We start from the raw sequence: 17342 nt of genomic DNA on the forward strand, positions 1-17342 counted from the left end.
AAATAATGCTAGGCCTTGCCTTGATAGCTTGGAGGAGAAATGTCGCAATAAAAAAGCAAACATCAGGTGGGGGGTTAAATATCAGTTTCATGGTGTCTTTAACAGTCCTAACACCAAATTTCTTAAAAACAGGTTTTAAAAAAGCAATGCGGAAATTACCATAGAGTGGGCAGAACAATAAAAAGTGCATAGTGCTTTGAGCTGTAGTGCCATCACAAGAGCAGGGTCCAATCGGGTGTTTTTTGATATTGGGGAACGCCACTAAATGGTGAACAATCCCAAAACGCAGTCTAGTTAGAACGAACCTGTGGGAGGTTCTAGTTACAAAGCTCAAGTATGGTTGATAGCCTAACAACTAACAACAGCTGTCATAGAACATACAGGTGGATAAGTTGCTACTGGCCTTCGTACGTCGCTCGTACTTTAGGAGCATGAAAACAGATTTCAGTTCACTTTTGGTCAAACTATTGGCAGCATAACAATCCTCAAATAAGTTAAGACCATATATTTCCTTATAGCTGCTCATAACAAAATTTACCCATGGGATCTTTAAATGATTGTCAAGGGACAAACAGTCCTTGATAATGGCTCTATTCAAGGAGGTCTCCTCCTTAGCCCAGATGGCACGCCACAGCAGAAGGGGTCTATGGGCAACAGAATCCGAAAGATAGTGTATTCCGAATTCCCTATGCACCAAATCCGTTGATGCTGAGATAGGCAAGCAGAGTAGTCTTTTTAGAAACAAATTTTCCTCCACTTGTAAATTCCCAGTCAATACATGCCCCCAGACACCTGCTCCATAAAGGGCGATTGAGAGACACCTCATCTGGTAGATTTTCAACATATCTCCAATCCGCCTATCCCCGATTTTGGAAGCGAACGTAAACACCCCGTGGGCACATTTCGCCATTCTTGGCCTAACATGGGTGACTTCGCTGGACCAGCTACCTGTCTTGGAGAAGGTGATACCTAAATAGTTAAAAGTGTCAACCGTCTGAACCCTTTGCCCTTCGATAAAGAAGGGATGCGATTTTTTACGACCCTTGCCACATTCCATAACAAATGTCTTTGATTTATTAATCACCAGCTTCCTTTCCCCAATGAACAGGGAAAACCTGTCCATGAGGCGTTGAAGGCCGACGGGGGTCCTAGAGAGAAGGACGGCATCGTCCGCATAAAGCAGGACTGGGACGTGGAAGTCAAGTATATTTGGAGCATCTGCCACCACAGTCCTTAAAACAGAGTCCACCTCATTAATAAAAAGTGTGAAAAGCAGGGGAGCGAGCACACACCCCTGTCTAATTCCACGCTTAACAGTAAACTTTGGGGTACATTCCCCCCCTGGGCCATATCGGACGCTCGAACTAAGATTGGCATAGAATCTGGCCAAAAAGTAGACAATACCCTCCGGTGCTCCCATTTCAAGTAGTTTCTCCCAAAGTATCTTGTGATTAACCATATCGAAGGCCCTACTTAAATCTGCAAAGCAGAGGAAAAGGGAACCTTTCTTGGCCATGGTGTATTTCCCTATAAGTAGTTCTAGGTTGAGACACTGTTCAACTGTGCCTCGACCCTTCCTAAATCCATATTGGGAATTAGCCAAGATGTTATTTGTTTCAGCCCATTCTTCTAATCTAACAAGAAGTACCCGACTCATAATTTTCACGGAGGAATCTAGGAGGGAGATTGGGCGATAGTTCTTAGCATCCCTCTTCTCCCCCTTTTTATAGATAGGGATTATAATAGATTCCTTCCATGTAGGCGGGGCACCGTAACATACGGCTGCATTAAATACTTTGGTCAGTAGCGGGCCCCAAATCTCTGGTTCTTTTTTATAGACGTCAACCGGCACCCCGTCTGGCCCCTGGGCCTTCCCTCCTTTGCTTGCGATGATACATTTCTGGACCTCGGTAGGGGAGATGTCTAAGGGAATGAGTGGCCAGTCCCCTCCTCCTACGTCCGAGGGTTTAGCTGAATCAAAGATCAAAGAAAAGTGAGAGACCCAACTTTCCGCACTAACGTTTGCCGACAGAACGGGTGTCTCCTCGTTCTTTAAGAAAGGACTGTTGACAGTTGCCCAAAATAAAGAAGAATCAGAGGTTTCGGCGGCCTGGTCTAACTTGTCCCATGCCTCTCTCCTTAGTTCTGCCTTTCTTTCGGAAACTGCTGCCTGATAAGTAGCCCTAAGCTGCCTAATCAGGGTTGTATCCCTTTGTTTAGCTGCCAGTGCCTCTTTGAGGCTCTTAAGGGCGGCAGTACTGGCATGGTCGAACCACCCCCTTTGCCGGCTTAGGTTGCCCTTGAGTTGCTTGGTGAGTTTAGCTTCAATGCTAAGATTAATGTTAATAAACTTATACAAAATTACGTCAGTCAGCTCTTTACTCACTAGAATAGCACCAATTTCATTTAGACAATTTACTATAATGGAATTAGACAAAAAGTCAGCCTTATCCCCCTTCCACCTGATTCTGATTCCATTGGGTCGATGTGGTTCGATGTTATCAACTATACATGGTTTAGGACCTTGGTTGGCCTTCCAAAGCACAGTCTCCATGGTCAGGCAGTTATGATCACTGATTAAGTCATCAACTACCAAAGGGGCTGTACACCATGGATTGAGGCTGGAAGAGGTGCAAATAAAGTCAATAACGGTACTAGCATTTCTGCCCGTAAAAGTGGGGAGGATTTCACCAGAAGCGCCCCTCCCATTTTCCAAAATCTCTATATCGTATGTCATCAAGATTTTGTTTAAAGAATCACCATATGGGTTATGAGGGAAATGGGGGACTCCCTCACCCCGACAATTTATGAAGCCACAGACCCTATGAGCAGAAGATGGATGTTACACCTTAGATTCTGCACCCGTTCCTGAGCCCCGTTTCGACAGTACACTACAAGATCCAGAAGGCTGTGGGAAGGGGGAGGAGGTTGTGTGCTCTTGTAAACATCACCTGATCTCATCACCTGATCTCATCACCTGATCTGAGAGGCGTTTATCTACCACGCCTCTGCCTGCTATCAGTGCTTGACAATCCTTCCTTTCGGATGGACCACGCCTCCCTGCAGCTGCTTCGGTCTACGCCTTGACTACCTTTGCTTCGTGTAGCTCGTCTGCTACTGGATGTGTGCTTGCCCCGTGTATGTACCACGTTTGGGAAGTTTCTTTCCGCAGTACATAACCTCTGTTACGTTGGTGCCTATTTTCCCGTGGCACTGGTGTACACGTATTTCCTTCCACGCTTCCTCTGGGTTTGAACCCGTCGGACGCCCAGCGTTTCAATTGCCGTCCCCGCCTCCTCGCTACCAATTGACTTCGCTGTCCTGCCTTTTTCCTCTGCGGCTCCTCAGTCGGCCGCTTCTGTTTCCTGAACTTTCTCATTTGACGTCAGGGTGTTGTGCGTACTCGGACTTGCTACTCGCACGCCCCCCAACTTCTCCCGCCACCCTTACTGAGCCAGTTGTGCATTTGGGACCAACAGTGCTGTGATATTTATAACAACTTGTGCCCGGCACCACCTCGAGTGTGAGAGACTTGTGTGTGGCTGTTCTCTTATATTCATTAGGACTTTTCACCTGACACCGGAGCAACCGTCAGTCTCGCTCTGTTTGGACTCTGGGACCTCCTATCATCAGAACGCTAGTGACTCTAAAGTCTGGACCTCTACCCACAAAGCCATCAGCCCTTCTTTCACGGTGAGTTTGCAACAGCACACATCCAGGGAAAGAGTTCAGGGGCGATTATAGCTACTAGGGATAGGGGGGGAAAGCTTACACTTGAGTCACCTACATATGCACTTATTTACTGTTTCTCTCTTTTCTATAGGAACTCCTCCTGAGACCCTGCTTCCTATTCTCCTCTGCTGTTTGATGGTCCACACTGGCTCTTCTCTCCCAGTGGGGTAGTTTATCTGGTTTGGTTGCACTAACGAACTAGGTGGTGCCCTAGAGGGAGAGTAGAGACCTGTCTTCGCTCCCGTGGTTGGAACCTCTGCCTGGAACCTCGAGTCCTGACAGATTGTCAAGCCCACGAAAATCCCTAACCCCTGAGCGAAGATGGATAACAATGAAATACTGGGTGGGGCCATGGCTGACCCTAACTCAGTGGTAACCATGTCAGAATTAGCTCTGGTGGTAACTAACTTACAACAGGAACTCCAGTCAGTTAAGAATGATAATTTGCGTCTTACTGTAGAATTAAACTCCTTAAGAGACCAACAACGGCCCAGTACCTCAGATAGCGCCGTCAAACAAAAGAAATCGTACATTCAGCCAGCTCGTTTCCAAATGCCCTCATTAGGGGCTGACTCCAATGTAGGGGTAGTACCTGCACCAGCCCCTGTAAACGTCACGGTTGTGACTCCTCCTCACACTCCTCTGGCCATGCCTGAACGGTACTCCGGAGACAGCCAGAAATTTGCCGTGTTCATGAATCAGTGCCATTTACAATTTTTATGCAGATCTGCTGCCTTTCCTGATGACGCCGCTAAAGTGGCCTTCATCATTTCATACTTATCCGGCAACGCAGCTTTATGGGCAGTTCCGTTAGTGGAGAACGATGACCCTATTTTGTACGATCTAGCTCGGTTCAAGGACAGCATGAAGAACCTGTTTGCCCGTCATGCCTATATGCAGGCTAGTGACAACGAGTTGTTGGGGTTGAGACAAGGTTCAAAAGATTTGGTGACCTATATCACCACGTTCAATCGGTTGGTAGCCGAAACCCAATGGCCGGAAGAAAAGAGAACGTCTCTGTTTTATAGAGGACTGAGAGACGAATTGAAGGATATCCTCTCTCAAATTGTCAATCCCCCAGAAGACTGTCCTTCATTCATAGATTTGGTAGTTAAACTGGATCACAGATTAAGTGAGAGGAAAGGAGAACGCACGAAAGGTGACTTTTCCCGTCTCTTGCTGACGCGTGGGGAGAAGAGGGACGTGAAGGAGGGAACAGAACCTATGCAAATAGGGGGAATACGTGGGCCGCTCAGTAAAGAAGAAAAAGAAAAACGACGAAAATTGAATTTGTGTCTATACTGCGGTAAAGCTGGGCACTACGCGAAAGACTGTTTGGCCAAGCCAAAGACCAGCGGAAGACCAGCAGAAAGTAAGAGTAGTCTGTCGGTTCAGGCGGAAAACTAACAGACTTGGAGATACGAGAGACCTATTCTTCAAGTCCGATGAGTCTTTTGGTCTCGTCATATTTAGCCAACACCTCCTTGGTAACTCCTACACATTTAACTATATCTGTAGTATTGGTCTTATCTGCTAGTAACAAGACTCCCTTATCACTCATGCTGGATTCCGGAGCCACGGGTAACTTCCTGGATATAGATTTGGCAAAATCCCTTGGCATAGAGTTCATACCAAAGACTCATCCCGAAACAGTTAAAGCTGTAGATGGTACAGAGCTTTCATCTGGTAAAATCACTTTCCAAACACAGGCAATGGTGATGGTCTGTGATAACGGTCATACCGAGAACATTCAGTTTGACTTAATAGCAGCTCCTAATTTTGGTGCCATAGTAGGAGTGCCTTGGCTTCAAAAACATAACCCCCTTATTGATTGGGTCACTAGAAAAGTCACTCTACGATCCCCCTATTGTCTTCAGCATTGCTATCAGGATACACTCCCTACTACTACCTCTGTTCTCTGTGCTCTCAGTTCTACTGATGACTTCGCGTTACCTGCGGAGTATCGTGAGTTCGCGGCTGTCTTTGATGAAGTTAAGGCGGTGGCTCTTCCGCCTCATAGAGCATTTGATTGCCGCATTGACCTGATTCCAGGGGCAGAACTGCCGGTGAGCCGAGTGTATGCTTTAACTGAACCAGAAAGCAAGTATTTACAGGAATACTTGCAGGATATGTTACAAAAGGGGTTCATTCGCCATTCTACATCCCCTGTTTCCTCCCCACTTTTCTTTATACCTAAGCGGGAAGGCGGGTTAAGAGCCTGCCTGGACTATAGAGCCCTGAATAAGGTAACAGTGAAGAACAAATACCCTCTCCCTCTGATTCCGGGGCTTTTGGATCAAGTTAGGAAGGCTAAGATCTTCACCAAACTTGACTTGAGAGGCGCATATCACCTTATCAGAGTGAAAGAAGGGGACGAATGGAAAACGGCATTCCGCACGAAATTTGGACTCTATGAGTACTGCGTAATGCCGTTTGGCCTTTGCAATGCCCCGGTGGCATTCCAGTATTTTATCAATGAAATACTGAGAGAATACCTCGATGTGTTCGTTATAGTATACATCGACGATATTCTGGTATATTCTCAGAACCCACAAGATCACGTCTCCCATGTAACAAAGGTTCTCCAAAAACTCCAAGACAACCATCTCTTTGCCAAACTCGAAAAATGCCTCTTTCATGTAGAGAAGGTGGACTTTTTAGGCTTTGTGATTTCACCTGCAGGTATCCATATGGATCCCGCAAAAACCAAGGCCATTACACACTGGACCAGTCCTGCCTCCGTTAAGGAGGTACAATCTTTCCTTGGTTTTGCCAATTTTTACAGGCGTTTTATAGACCATTTTTCGGAGCTCATCACACCCATCACCAGACTATTAAAGAAGGGAGTGGTTTTTCAGTGGGATGAGACTGCTGAACGTTCTTTCCAGGCCTTAAAGGATAAGTTCGTTTCGGCCCCAATTCTGAGGCATGCTGATGAATCACAACCTTATTACGTGGAGGCTGATGCTTCTCAATATGCAGTGGGGGGAGTATTGTTGCAAAGAGATCCCTTAACCGGTACCCTCCATCCTGTAGCATACTACTCTAAGACGCTGGCCCCCGCTGAACAAAATTATACGATCGGGGAAAAAGAACTACTCGCTATAAAACTGGCCTTTCAGGAGTGGAGACACTATTTATTGGGTTCACCTCACGTCATAACCATATATTCAGATCATAAGAACCTTCAGTTTTTCAGGTCAGCGAAAGCACTCACACCCCGTCAGATGCGATGGGTGTCCTTCTTTAGTGAGTATGACTTTGTCATTAACTTCAGACCTGGGGCAAAACATGGCAGAGCTGATGCTCTATCGCGCCTAGGAAAGGAATTCAGGTGCACCAGTGATGCACCCGTCCCATTGATACATGCCAACAAAATAGTGGCTGCGGAGGACAGATGAGAGAGCGTACCCAGTCCTTTTCTTGACAGACTGATTGCAGCATACACCTCCCTCAATAAAGAAGAATGGTTACAAGACCCGATGAACACAATTGAAAACTCTTTGTTTTATCACGAAGGCTTGTTGAACATTCCTTCTATGGAATTACAAAAGGAAATAGTTCAGTGGTGTCATACTCTCCCACTGGCCGGACACCCAGGAAGTGATAAGACACTACACTTGTGCAAAAGGTGGTTTTGGTGGCCAAATATGTCTGTACTCATCCACGAGTTCGTGAAAGCCTGCCCTGTGTGTGCCAGACAAAAATCCCTTCGTGGTGCACCCGCAGGGTTATTACTTCCCTTACCAGTTCCTCAAAGCCCTTGGTCTTCCATCAGTATGGATTTTATAACAGACTTGCCACCATCCCAGGGATTCACTACCGTCTTGATAGTAGTTGACATGTTTACTAAGATGGCTCATTTCGTACCCCTTAAGAAACTACCCACAGCCAAAGAGTTAATAGACACTTTTATCTCACATGTTATTCGGTTGCATGGCTTGCCTTCCATCATAGTTTCAGACAGGGGTCCCCAATTTGTTTCTAAATTCTGGCAGGGTATTTGCACAGCCCTTCATTTAGATCATCGCTTGTCCTCAGCATATCACCCCCAGACAGACGGGCAAACAGAGCGCACTAATCATACAATGGAACAATACCTGAGATGTCTGTTGAGCACCGTCACAGGGGAATGGGTACAAGCACTTCCATTGGCAGAGTTTGCCTATAACAACTCCACTCACTCAGCGTCTAAACTATCCCCCTTTTTCTTTTCCTACGGTTATCATCCCCGTTTCTTGCCTTTGTATCTGCCTCCTTCTGTTGCTCAATTCCCTACAGTAGAAGAACATCATGCCAGGCTCACTAAGATATGGAAACAAGCGATACATGAACTCACAGAGACTAAGGAAAGAATGAAGAGACTAGCAGATACGCATAGAAAACCAGCACCAGAATATCAGCCAGGCGATAAGGTATGGTTAGCCACCAAAAACTTAAGATTACCAGGACCACGTAAGTTACAACCCAGATATATAGGGCCCTTTGTGGTACAAGCAGTCATCAATCCTGTTGCTTTGAAATTAGAGCTCCCTGGGGAAATGAAGATCCACCCAGTGTTCCACACCTCTTTGTTGAAACCGTATCTAGAGCCCTCATGTACAGAACCACCCCCTCCTCCACTTCTCATTAACGGAGAAGAGGAATACGAAGTTAGGCGTATAGTAGATTCTAGACGGGTCCAGGGAAGATTACAATATTTAGTTGACTGGGTAGGTTATGGCCCAGATGACAGGACCTGGGAACCAGCTGCTCACGTACATGCCCCTACTTTGGTCAGACGCTTTCATGCCTTGAACCCTTGAAAACCCAGACCGGTAAGAAGGCCTTTATGGGGGGAAACTGTTACACCTTAGATTCTGCACCCGTTCCTGAGCCCCGTTTCGACAGTACACTACAAGATCCAGAAGGCTGTGGGAAGGGGGAGGAGGTTGTGTGCTCTTGTAAACATCACCTGATCTCATCACCTGATCTCATCACCTGATCTGAGAGGCGTTTATCTACCACGCCTCTGCCTGCTATCAGTGCTTGACAATCCTTCCTTTCGGATGGACCACGCCTCCCTGCAGCTGCTTCGGTCTACGCCTTGACTACCTTTGCTTCGTGTAGCTCGTCTGCTACTGGATGTGTGCTTGCCCCGTGTATGTACCACGTTTGGGAAGTTTCTTTCCGCAGTACATAACCTCTGTTACGTTGGTGCCTATTTTCCCGTGGCACTGGTGTACACGTATTTCCTTCCACGCTTCCTCTGGGTTTGAACCCGTCGGACGCCCAGCGTTTCAATTGCCGTCCCCGCCTCCTCGCTACCAATTGACTTCGCTGTCCTACCTTTTTCCTCGGCGGCTCCTCAGTCGGCCGCTTCTGTTTCCTGAACTTTCTCATTTGACGTCAGGGTGTTGTGCGTACTCGGACTTGCTACTCGCACGCCCCCCAACTTCTCCCGCCACCCTTACTGAGCCAGTTGTGCATTTGGGACCAACAGTGCTGTGATATTTATAACAACTTGTGCCCGGCACCACCTCGAGTGTGGGAGACTTGTGTGTGGCTGTTCTCTTATATTCATTAGGACTTTTCACCTGACACCGGAGCAACCGTCAGTCTCGCTCTGTTTGGACTCTGGGACCTCCTATCATCAGAACGCTAGTGACTCTAAAGTCTGGACCTCTACCCACAAAGCCATCAGCCCTTCTTTCACGGTGAGTTTGCAACAGCACACATCCAGGGAAAGAGTTCAGGGGCGATTATAGCTACTAGGGATAGGGGGGGAAAGCTTACACTTGAGTCACCTACATATGCACTTATTTACTGTTTCTCTCTTTTCTATAGGAACTCCTCCTGAGACCCTGCTTCCTATTCTCCTCTGCTGTTTGATGGTCCACACTGGCTCTTCTCTCCCAGTGGGGTAGTTTATCTGGTTTGGTTGCACTAACGAACTAGGTGGTGCCCTAGAGGGAGAGTAGAGACCTGTCTTCGCTCCCGTGGTTGGAACCTCTGCCTGGAACCTCGAGTCCTGACAATGGACAAGCAGAAGTATTAAAATCCCCCAACCAGATAAAATCAAAAGCAATATCATTTCCCGTTACAATATTTGCCACAGCGGCCTCCAAGGCATACACTACCTGTTGCCTAGTATTATCAAATACATTGTTGTAAAAATTAATTAAAAGGATATTTCTATCCTGCTCCTTGCAAAGCCATAGAATCTGGGAATGGGCCCCAATCAAGACATGTTTCTTTACAGTAAGTGGAACATCAACAGAAATCAATGTCAGAAGGCCACCCTTGGCTCTTCCCGAATTTGAAGCCACAGCCGGTAATTGATATGAAACAAAACCATTATAGTTAATGGGGTCCAGACTCCAGGTTTCCTGAAAGCATATTATGTAAAAAAGATTAATAAAATCAAACCAGCCTAAACATTCATCCTTATGTAATAGTCCCGCAACATTCCAAGAAGCAATGAAACACGAGCCAGAATTAGCTGGATGAGTAAGGATATTCGGAGCTGTCCAATCCCTACCCGCAATAACTGGTCTATCGTGTTCATGAACCGCTACAGAGTCTAAATGGCTAACACCGGTACCAGTGAAAGTAATAGGCTCCACACTAATTAATACCCCAGGGACCGTACTAGAACTCCTCTTTCCCATAAGAACGTCCTCAATCCCTGCATCAACTGGGTGGGGCTCCAGTCAATCATTACAATCAAGCCCACTCAATGGCTGGAATCTGTTATACATAGGGATAACAGGGGCGGCACACAAGTTCTGGACTCTAGGCCTACGCCGGTGGTGCTCATCATCACGTTGGGTAGCAAGGTCTCTATAGAAGTACCCAAGGGGCCGCAAAGAAATACCTTGATCACTAGCAGGGAGAGATGCGGCTTTGACTAGTACTGTAGAGGCAAGTTGAGGGTTTCGAAAATTAATGACTATACAGTCACCTTCACAAGTCTTACGTGATTTGCCAACCCAGTTAGTTCTCTTAGTACTTAGTATATCCCTTGATAGGGCTACAGGGAAGCCACACTGTCGGTGAAGCCAGTCCACAGTCTTATTCTTTAATGACGAGTGGGATTCTCCGTATTCAAGGTTACCGCCATGCCTCTTAACAGGGGGGACGTTGGTCAAGACGGCTACAAAGGGAGCACAGGTCGGTGGCAGGTCCGGCTGAGGGCTACCATGGCTATAGGTATTTACGTCATGGCCCATCGGTTTCCCTGATACTATATTAGAGGGTGGTTTCGTGGAGTCCGGCTGCTGGGATGGTATATTGGGGACTACAGATGAAGTTCCAAGAACATTCCCGGAACTACAGTTAAAATTTCTACTCCCAGCCGTCAATGGAACTGAATTAGATGAGATTAAAGGTATCTCATCAGGCACCTGGATATTAGCACTGGTGTTCGTTCCGGGTCTAGCCTTAAGAAAAGAGTCCAAGATGCCTCCCAATCTGGCTACTTCATCGGTAATTGTAGTAAGTTTAGTCAGAAGGGGTTTAACCAAAAGGTCAAACTTGGCGTCTATTACATTTATTTAGAGATCCAGTTGCTCTTCATCAAGAGTGACCTTGGTTCTATCCAATAGCACTGGTTGGGCTTGTTGATTTTTGAGCGGTGGGGGGTCGTTTTTCTTAGCATGACGATTCCCTCCTCGCTTAGGCTGGGTGGTTTTGCTGCTGTTCCTACATGTGCGTGTTAATCTTTGGCGTCTAGGGGCAGTCAGGCTGGGGGTTGGTGTATCAGGTATATCCACTTGGGCAGATTCCAGGTCGTTAGAAGGCTCAGGGGTACCACTATCCAAACTTAAGGTATCCGTTGGAGCTCCCTCAATTGTACAGTCCGTGAGGTCTAAGGATGTACTGACAACCTGATTGAAACAAGACTGAGGGGCCGAACGATTGGACGGGGGGGAGTTCGTACTTTGTGACCCCGGCCGTCCTAAGGACTTCCTGCGTTCTTGGTTAATTTTGTCAACCATCTTGACCAGATAGTTGTCCATGGTTGTGGTCGTGGCTGCTGGCTTAGCTTTAGGCATGATAGCTAAGACCGGAACCAAAACCCCACTACAGGTCTCTCTGGTACAAACAGCAGACTAAAAGCTTTCACTGTATATATCAGCCTTTCCCAGATGGATTAGCGCGTGCAACCACCTAACGCCTTGATAATTAGTCCAATGATCAGTGGTAGCTAGACAGGACCACCCACAGAAAAAATAGCGTTATGATATTAAACAGCAAACCAGTCCGCGGCCCCCTCCTACCCCCTCCTGTCCCGGACTGTCTCAGACTGTCCGCCCTTTGTCCGGGCTTCGTCCTGGGCGTCCCGCGGCGCGTCCCGCGCTGCGGCACCCAATGATATTAATAAGAGAAGAGGGCCAATGGGCATGGAGGCGGTCCGCGGCTCAGGTGCGGCCAGTCAGGCAGGTATGCACGGGCTCCTGGGAACCGTAGTCCGTTCCACGGCCTCTCACCCCCTTGGTAGCAGTGGTGTCTCCTAAAAGCAGCTTCTCCCGAAGTGTCAGGGCTCCGAGTGTCAAATGCCCCAGCAGCGAGGCGGGACCCGCGCCAGCGGGTTCCGCGAGCAGTTTTCTGTGATTGTGGGCGTGGAGGCGGTCCGCGGCTCAGGTGCGGCCAGTCAGGCAGGTATGCACGGGCTCCTGGGAACCGTAGTCCGTTCCACGGCCTCTCACCCCCTTGGTAGCAGTGGTGTCTCCTAAAAGCAGCTTCTCCCGAAGTGTCAGGGCTCCGAGTGTCAAATGCCCCAGCAGCGAGGCGGGACCCGCGCCAGCGGGTTCCGCGAGCAGTTTTCTGTGATTGTGGGCGTGGAGGCGGTCCGCGGCTCAGGTGCGGCCAGTCAGGCAGGTATGCACGGGCTCCTGGGAACCGTAGTCCGTTCCACGGCCTCTCACCCCCTTGGTAGCAGTGGTGTCTCCTAAAAGCAGCTTCTCCCGAAGTGTCAGGGCTCCGAGTGTCAAATGCCCCAGCAGCGAGGCGGGACCCGCGCCAGCGGGTTCCGCGAGCAGTTTTCTGTGATTGTGGGCGTGGAGGCGGTCCGCGGCTCAGGTGCGGCCAGTCAGGCAGGTATGCACGGGCTCCTGGGAACCGTAGTCCGTTCCACGGCCTCTCACCCCCTTGGTAGCAGTGGTGTCTCCTAAAAGCAGCTTCTCCCGAAGTGTCAGGGCTTCGAGTGTAAAATGCCCCAGCAGTCACTTTGGCCAGGATATTCCAGTAGACAGGCAGACTTCCAAACTCTTCCCAGTGATCAATCTGAGCCAATCAAAAAGCAGTTTTGGAAGTGGCATGAGAAAACAACATTGGACGATCAACTTTCACCAAACCCTTCAAAACACACGCCTGCTGAAGGCTTCCAACAACAAATGCCATATCTATATGACAACAACACATGGCTATTTCAGGCAATCGCTGTCAACCACAAGAGGGAGCGCTAATCACAGCTTTCATGTAATTGAGATAAAGACGCTTAAATGCGGCCTGAGCTCAGCTCGTGTTGATGGGCGCGAAACAGAAGGTCAGACGGGCAGCCTATCCCCCTTGAGCGTGGCAGTCAGCGCAGTGTCTGTGCACCTCACTGTCCGGCTGCAACGCCCGTCCTACAAAGACACCTAGAAGAGAGGAGCGACGCCGGACCCTTCCTCTCAGAAGAAACACCTCCTCCTATCACCAGTGATTACAGAGCTACCAAATGGAATCAGCCGGCAGAAAGCATCGCGTGGCCCGGTATGGGTACCAGCAACATTCAGCTTGACTGGAGCGATGTTCCTGTGTCCTCCCTACGGCCGGACTGGGCACTCTGCCGCTCGGTCATTCCCGGGCGGGCTGCTTTCATTCTGGGAGTGACTCCCCACTGTGAGGCTAGTTGGATCAGCTTTGCCAGGACGGATATGGATTTCCAGTCCGCCCCGGTGCGTGGATGCTGGAATCCCAGCCTTCCAAGAGGCCAGGAGCGAAGCCTATGACCTTTCTTGTATGGACCTCAGCGAAGCACTTTAAGCCCTCTTCCCTTTCTCTGCACTTCTTCTGAGGCTCTGAGTGCTAAGGCGGGGTGAGGGGGGAGGAGGACTCAGCTACCCCCCATACCCTGCCAGTCCTTCAAGTAATACTGGAAGACAATGGGAGAGTCTGAGAGGGGGGGGGGGGAGGCATACGAAGTCGGGCACACATTCATTCTTATTGTTTTTAACGAAAAGTAATTCGTGCTTAACTACTAAGCTTTGAATTATCAAACTAAATTGAACTCCTTTTAATCTTAAAGCATATTCCAAGTGAATACATGCAGCAATATGGACGGTGCTTAATCGCTGGGCTGTCTTGGCAGCCTACAGATTTGGGCACTCTGCTACTTATATGCATTACAAATAGAAATACATGGACAAGTGTCTGTGGGGTGGGAAAAAAGAGGCTGAGAGAAAACCGTCGAGAATCAATCGCTACAGAAGCACCTACGGGGCATCCAAAAATTAGAGAAACTGTGTCCGATAAGAGCCTGAAAGAGCCTCAAGCAAGCCGTCGCGAGAAATATCTGCAAGAAAGCAGACGAAACGGTGCGCTGAAATTCGCCCACTGATGCCCGCCTGGCTTATATCTCATTTCGTTTTGTTTTGTCGCATCACCTCTAGAACTCGCATTTCATGAATACTGAGGGCACAACGTCTCCACAGGCCCCCCCACATCGAAAACCATTGGCGCCCAGGCTTGAGATTCCTGCCAGCAAGGGAGCGCTGCCCCTCCTCCCAGGTCTCCTCTTCCGGTCAGGTGTGGGGAACATCAATGCTGTAATGGCGCTCCTGGCATTGTTAGGAAGGGTTCCGTTGTTTCTTCGCGGCCTGCCTGCAGATGGAGCTGCGTTCCTGCCGTTTAGATTAAAACTGCGATCAACTTCGAATTTCAACCAGTTTTACTGAGTTAGTTTACTAAAAAAAAAAGGCACTGAAAGCAAGTTCTGGCCCAGGTAGGCTCGCCGCACAGATTTTGACAGTAGCTTCACGTCTGACTGGAGCTGGAGTCCTCGAGAGATGCAAGACTGGACACAGTCACTCAATCCGCAGCCGCATTCTGACTGTCTCCCTCCCAGGAAAAAGTTCTGCACAAGGTGACTGTCCACTCTCCCTGTTGAAGACCTGCTCAGAGCACCAAAGGTATAATCTACCAGCGGCAGCTATTCTCCAACAGTCAGCCCGCTCTGCCCCCGAGACCGTGGGGTGGGCGGAGGGGTCTTCGCCAACTTACTGAAATGGGTAAACTTGTTATCATACCTCACCGCGGTTGGTAACCCATTCCATAAAATGCACCTTGGTCGTGGAAGGCCTTTCTCCTGCCCGAGCTCTGCGAGTCGCCACGACTTTTACTGTATTCTTTCACTCGATATCAGATATCTCATAGGTCTGTATAGTTGCAGGTTTTTCTTTATACATGTAAAGTGGAACAAAAAAGTGACTTATGAACAAAAATCGGGCCTTTAAATTGTATTTTTGCCAAGACTGAAAGTCAAAGCACATCTCAAAGAATCTGGGGGAATATGGCATCTGCAAGTTTCCAGATCTTACTGCCGAATTCTGCACAACCTGCAGCTTATTAATTTTCTTATGGATCAGTTTGTTTCAATTATCAATCTGGCTATAGTGCATCTATCTGGTTCACCCAATAAATGAAGAGCACTTCCTCAGGAGATTAAGGCAATAACTTGAAAAAAACATGCCAGTGTTCACCTGGCTTTCTGAATACATTATCTAATTTAATATTATTTCTAGCGTTTTAACATCCTCACTGGAGGGGATCTTCAAAGATTCTATTCTGAGGACTTAGTAAGTGGCTTTACTTTTTTTATGGCATATTGGTCCCCGCTCGAAGAAAATCAGTTATTCCATTCAGACTGAGCTCAATTGTGTCAATCATATCTTGAATTTGCTTGAAGATTTCTACAATTTTCAAAGGATCTTTGGCAGAATCATAAAAAGGAGAAAAGCACCTGGATGCCATTCATATAAGACTGGAAAGCTAAACCCACTGATTCAAGGTGATCCTGTAACACAGGGATGTACACACACAGTCTTGGGCAGAGACAGTAGTCCACTGGGATACCAGGCAACGCTGGTCTCTCCCCTGCTATTTCTTCCAACAGATTCTTCAATATATGGTGAACATACTCCACTTAGTGACAACCCTTTAAGTTGTTTCTGGGGTTCAGCCTTTTCAGTGCAGTGGCCCAGTCACTCTAGTCACTGAATGTTGTGCTTGAGTCGACATCCCTTGAAGAGGAGGTTAGCCTTATGACTATTGGATTCCAATTTTTTTGTCCAGGATAGAAGAGGGAGCAGGTCTAGTCCATCCGGTCCTCCTTTCAGGTCGGCGACAACAAGTCCGTTCCTCTTCTGATCTTCTGCAGGTCAAGGAAGTGTTCTGAAGTGGGGGCCTGGCGAGGCCACATTTATGCGAGACTTTAACTAGCGGGTTGGAATGACTTCTGGGCAAGCCCTAACCAAGGGAATACAATTTCCTGAGGACAACCCTACACACTTTGGGCATTTTCAAGATAGCTAAAGATTTGACCATGCTAATCTTGGGCACTGAGGGCTAGGACGTGAGTGAAGAAGTGTACTCTAGTAATCCAGTGTGCTCCCTTCCCTACCACTAAAATCCATTTTGAGGCAGCCACTGTAACTACAACAAACCCAAAGACAGAAGTCTGGTAGGACAAAAGCAGAGACATTTTGCAACCAGACAGTGGCTCTCCAAAAATTACCTTGGCATCCTGTTCTCTCCCCTTACAAGGGTGCCCAAGGATTTTTGCAAACTCAGCAGTCAACTCTGCCCATTCAGGGCAGACTATTGTTTGTTCCTGGGAGGCATATCACACCTATTCAAGGTTAATTACTTGCTGGGGTATGGTAGAGACTTATATTAATTATCCTGCTGGCAGTTCGGATAGGCAAAAGGTAACTTTCTAAAAGTTACCTTTCCTTAATATTTATTACACATTTGACTCCACCATTGAATTGGATTTTTAATAACTTTTAAAAACAGTTTCGTTATTTTTCTAGATGGTCCCTTTCCTGACATACAGTATCAGCATTTTAATCTTCACTTTGGTTTTCTACACAGGACTTTGGGTGCTAGTTGTTGTAAAGACGTTACCAATACATTTCTACATGTTCTACCTTTAAATAGGATGCATCCTGCCTTCAGGGCTACAAGTCCTATGTAGGGGTGACATATTAATATTTAAAAGGAAGGCTTTAACCTACCAAGAGGTTTTTTTTTGACTGGTCAAAATGCAAGTTTTTACACTGTTACAGCTAGGCTACAATGGTAGGTCTGAGGGCATGTTTGCACTTCCACTGTAGTGGATGGCACAACAGGTGCAGCAGTCCACTAGTGACATTCAACTTCCAGGCCCTGGCTACACTATATATTAGGGACTTATAGGAAATTGAATAGATCAATTCAACCATGTTACTAAGGGGAGCACAGGCACTTTATTGTAGAGTTCTAGAACAAGCAAAAATGTAGGGTCTAACAAAAGGCAAGAATTCTGGGGTGGCTATGCAGAAAAGGCAGATTTCCTACAAAGACTAACAACCTTGGTATTAAGC

General features: G+C 47.6%; 1 protein-coding gene across 1 annotated transcript in view; it reads left to right on the plus strand.

The window, feature by feature from the left end:
* Positions 1-4053: 4053 nt before the first annotated feature.
* Positions 4054-17342, plus strand: part of LOC146869315 (complement C4-like) — a 529345-nt gene continuing 516056 nt past the window's right edge. The window contains exons 1-3 of the mRNA XM_085634104.1: positions 4054-5104; positions 5251-6750; positions 8014-8147. Coding sequence (XP_085490230.1) covers positions 4054-5104; positions 5251-6750; positions 8014-8147 — 2685 coding nt within the window. The remainder of the gene's footprint in view (positions 5105-5250; positions 6751-8013; positions 8148-17342) is intronic.

Source organism: Triturus cristatus, chromosome 1_1 (assembly GCF_964204655.1).
Source record: "Triturus cristatus chromosome 1_1, aTriCri1.1, whole genome shotgun sequence".
In the NCBI taxonomy this organism is placed as follows: domain Eukaryota; kingdom Metazoa; phylum Chordata; class Amphibia; order Caudata; family Salamandridae; genus Triturus; species Triturus cristatus.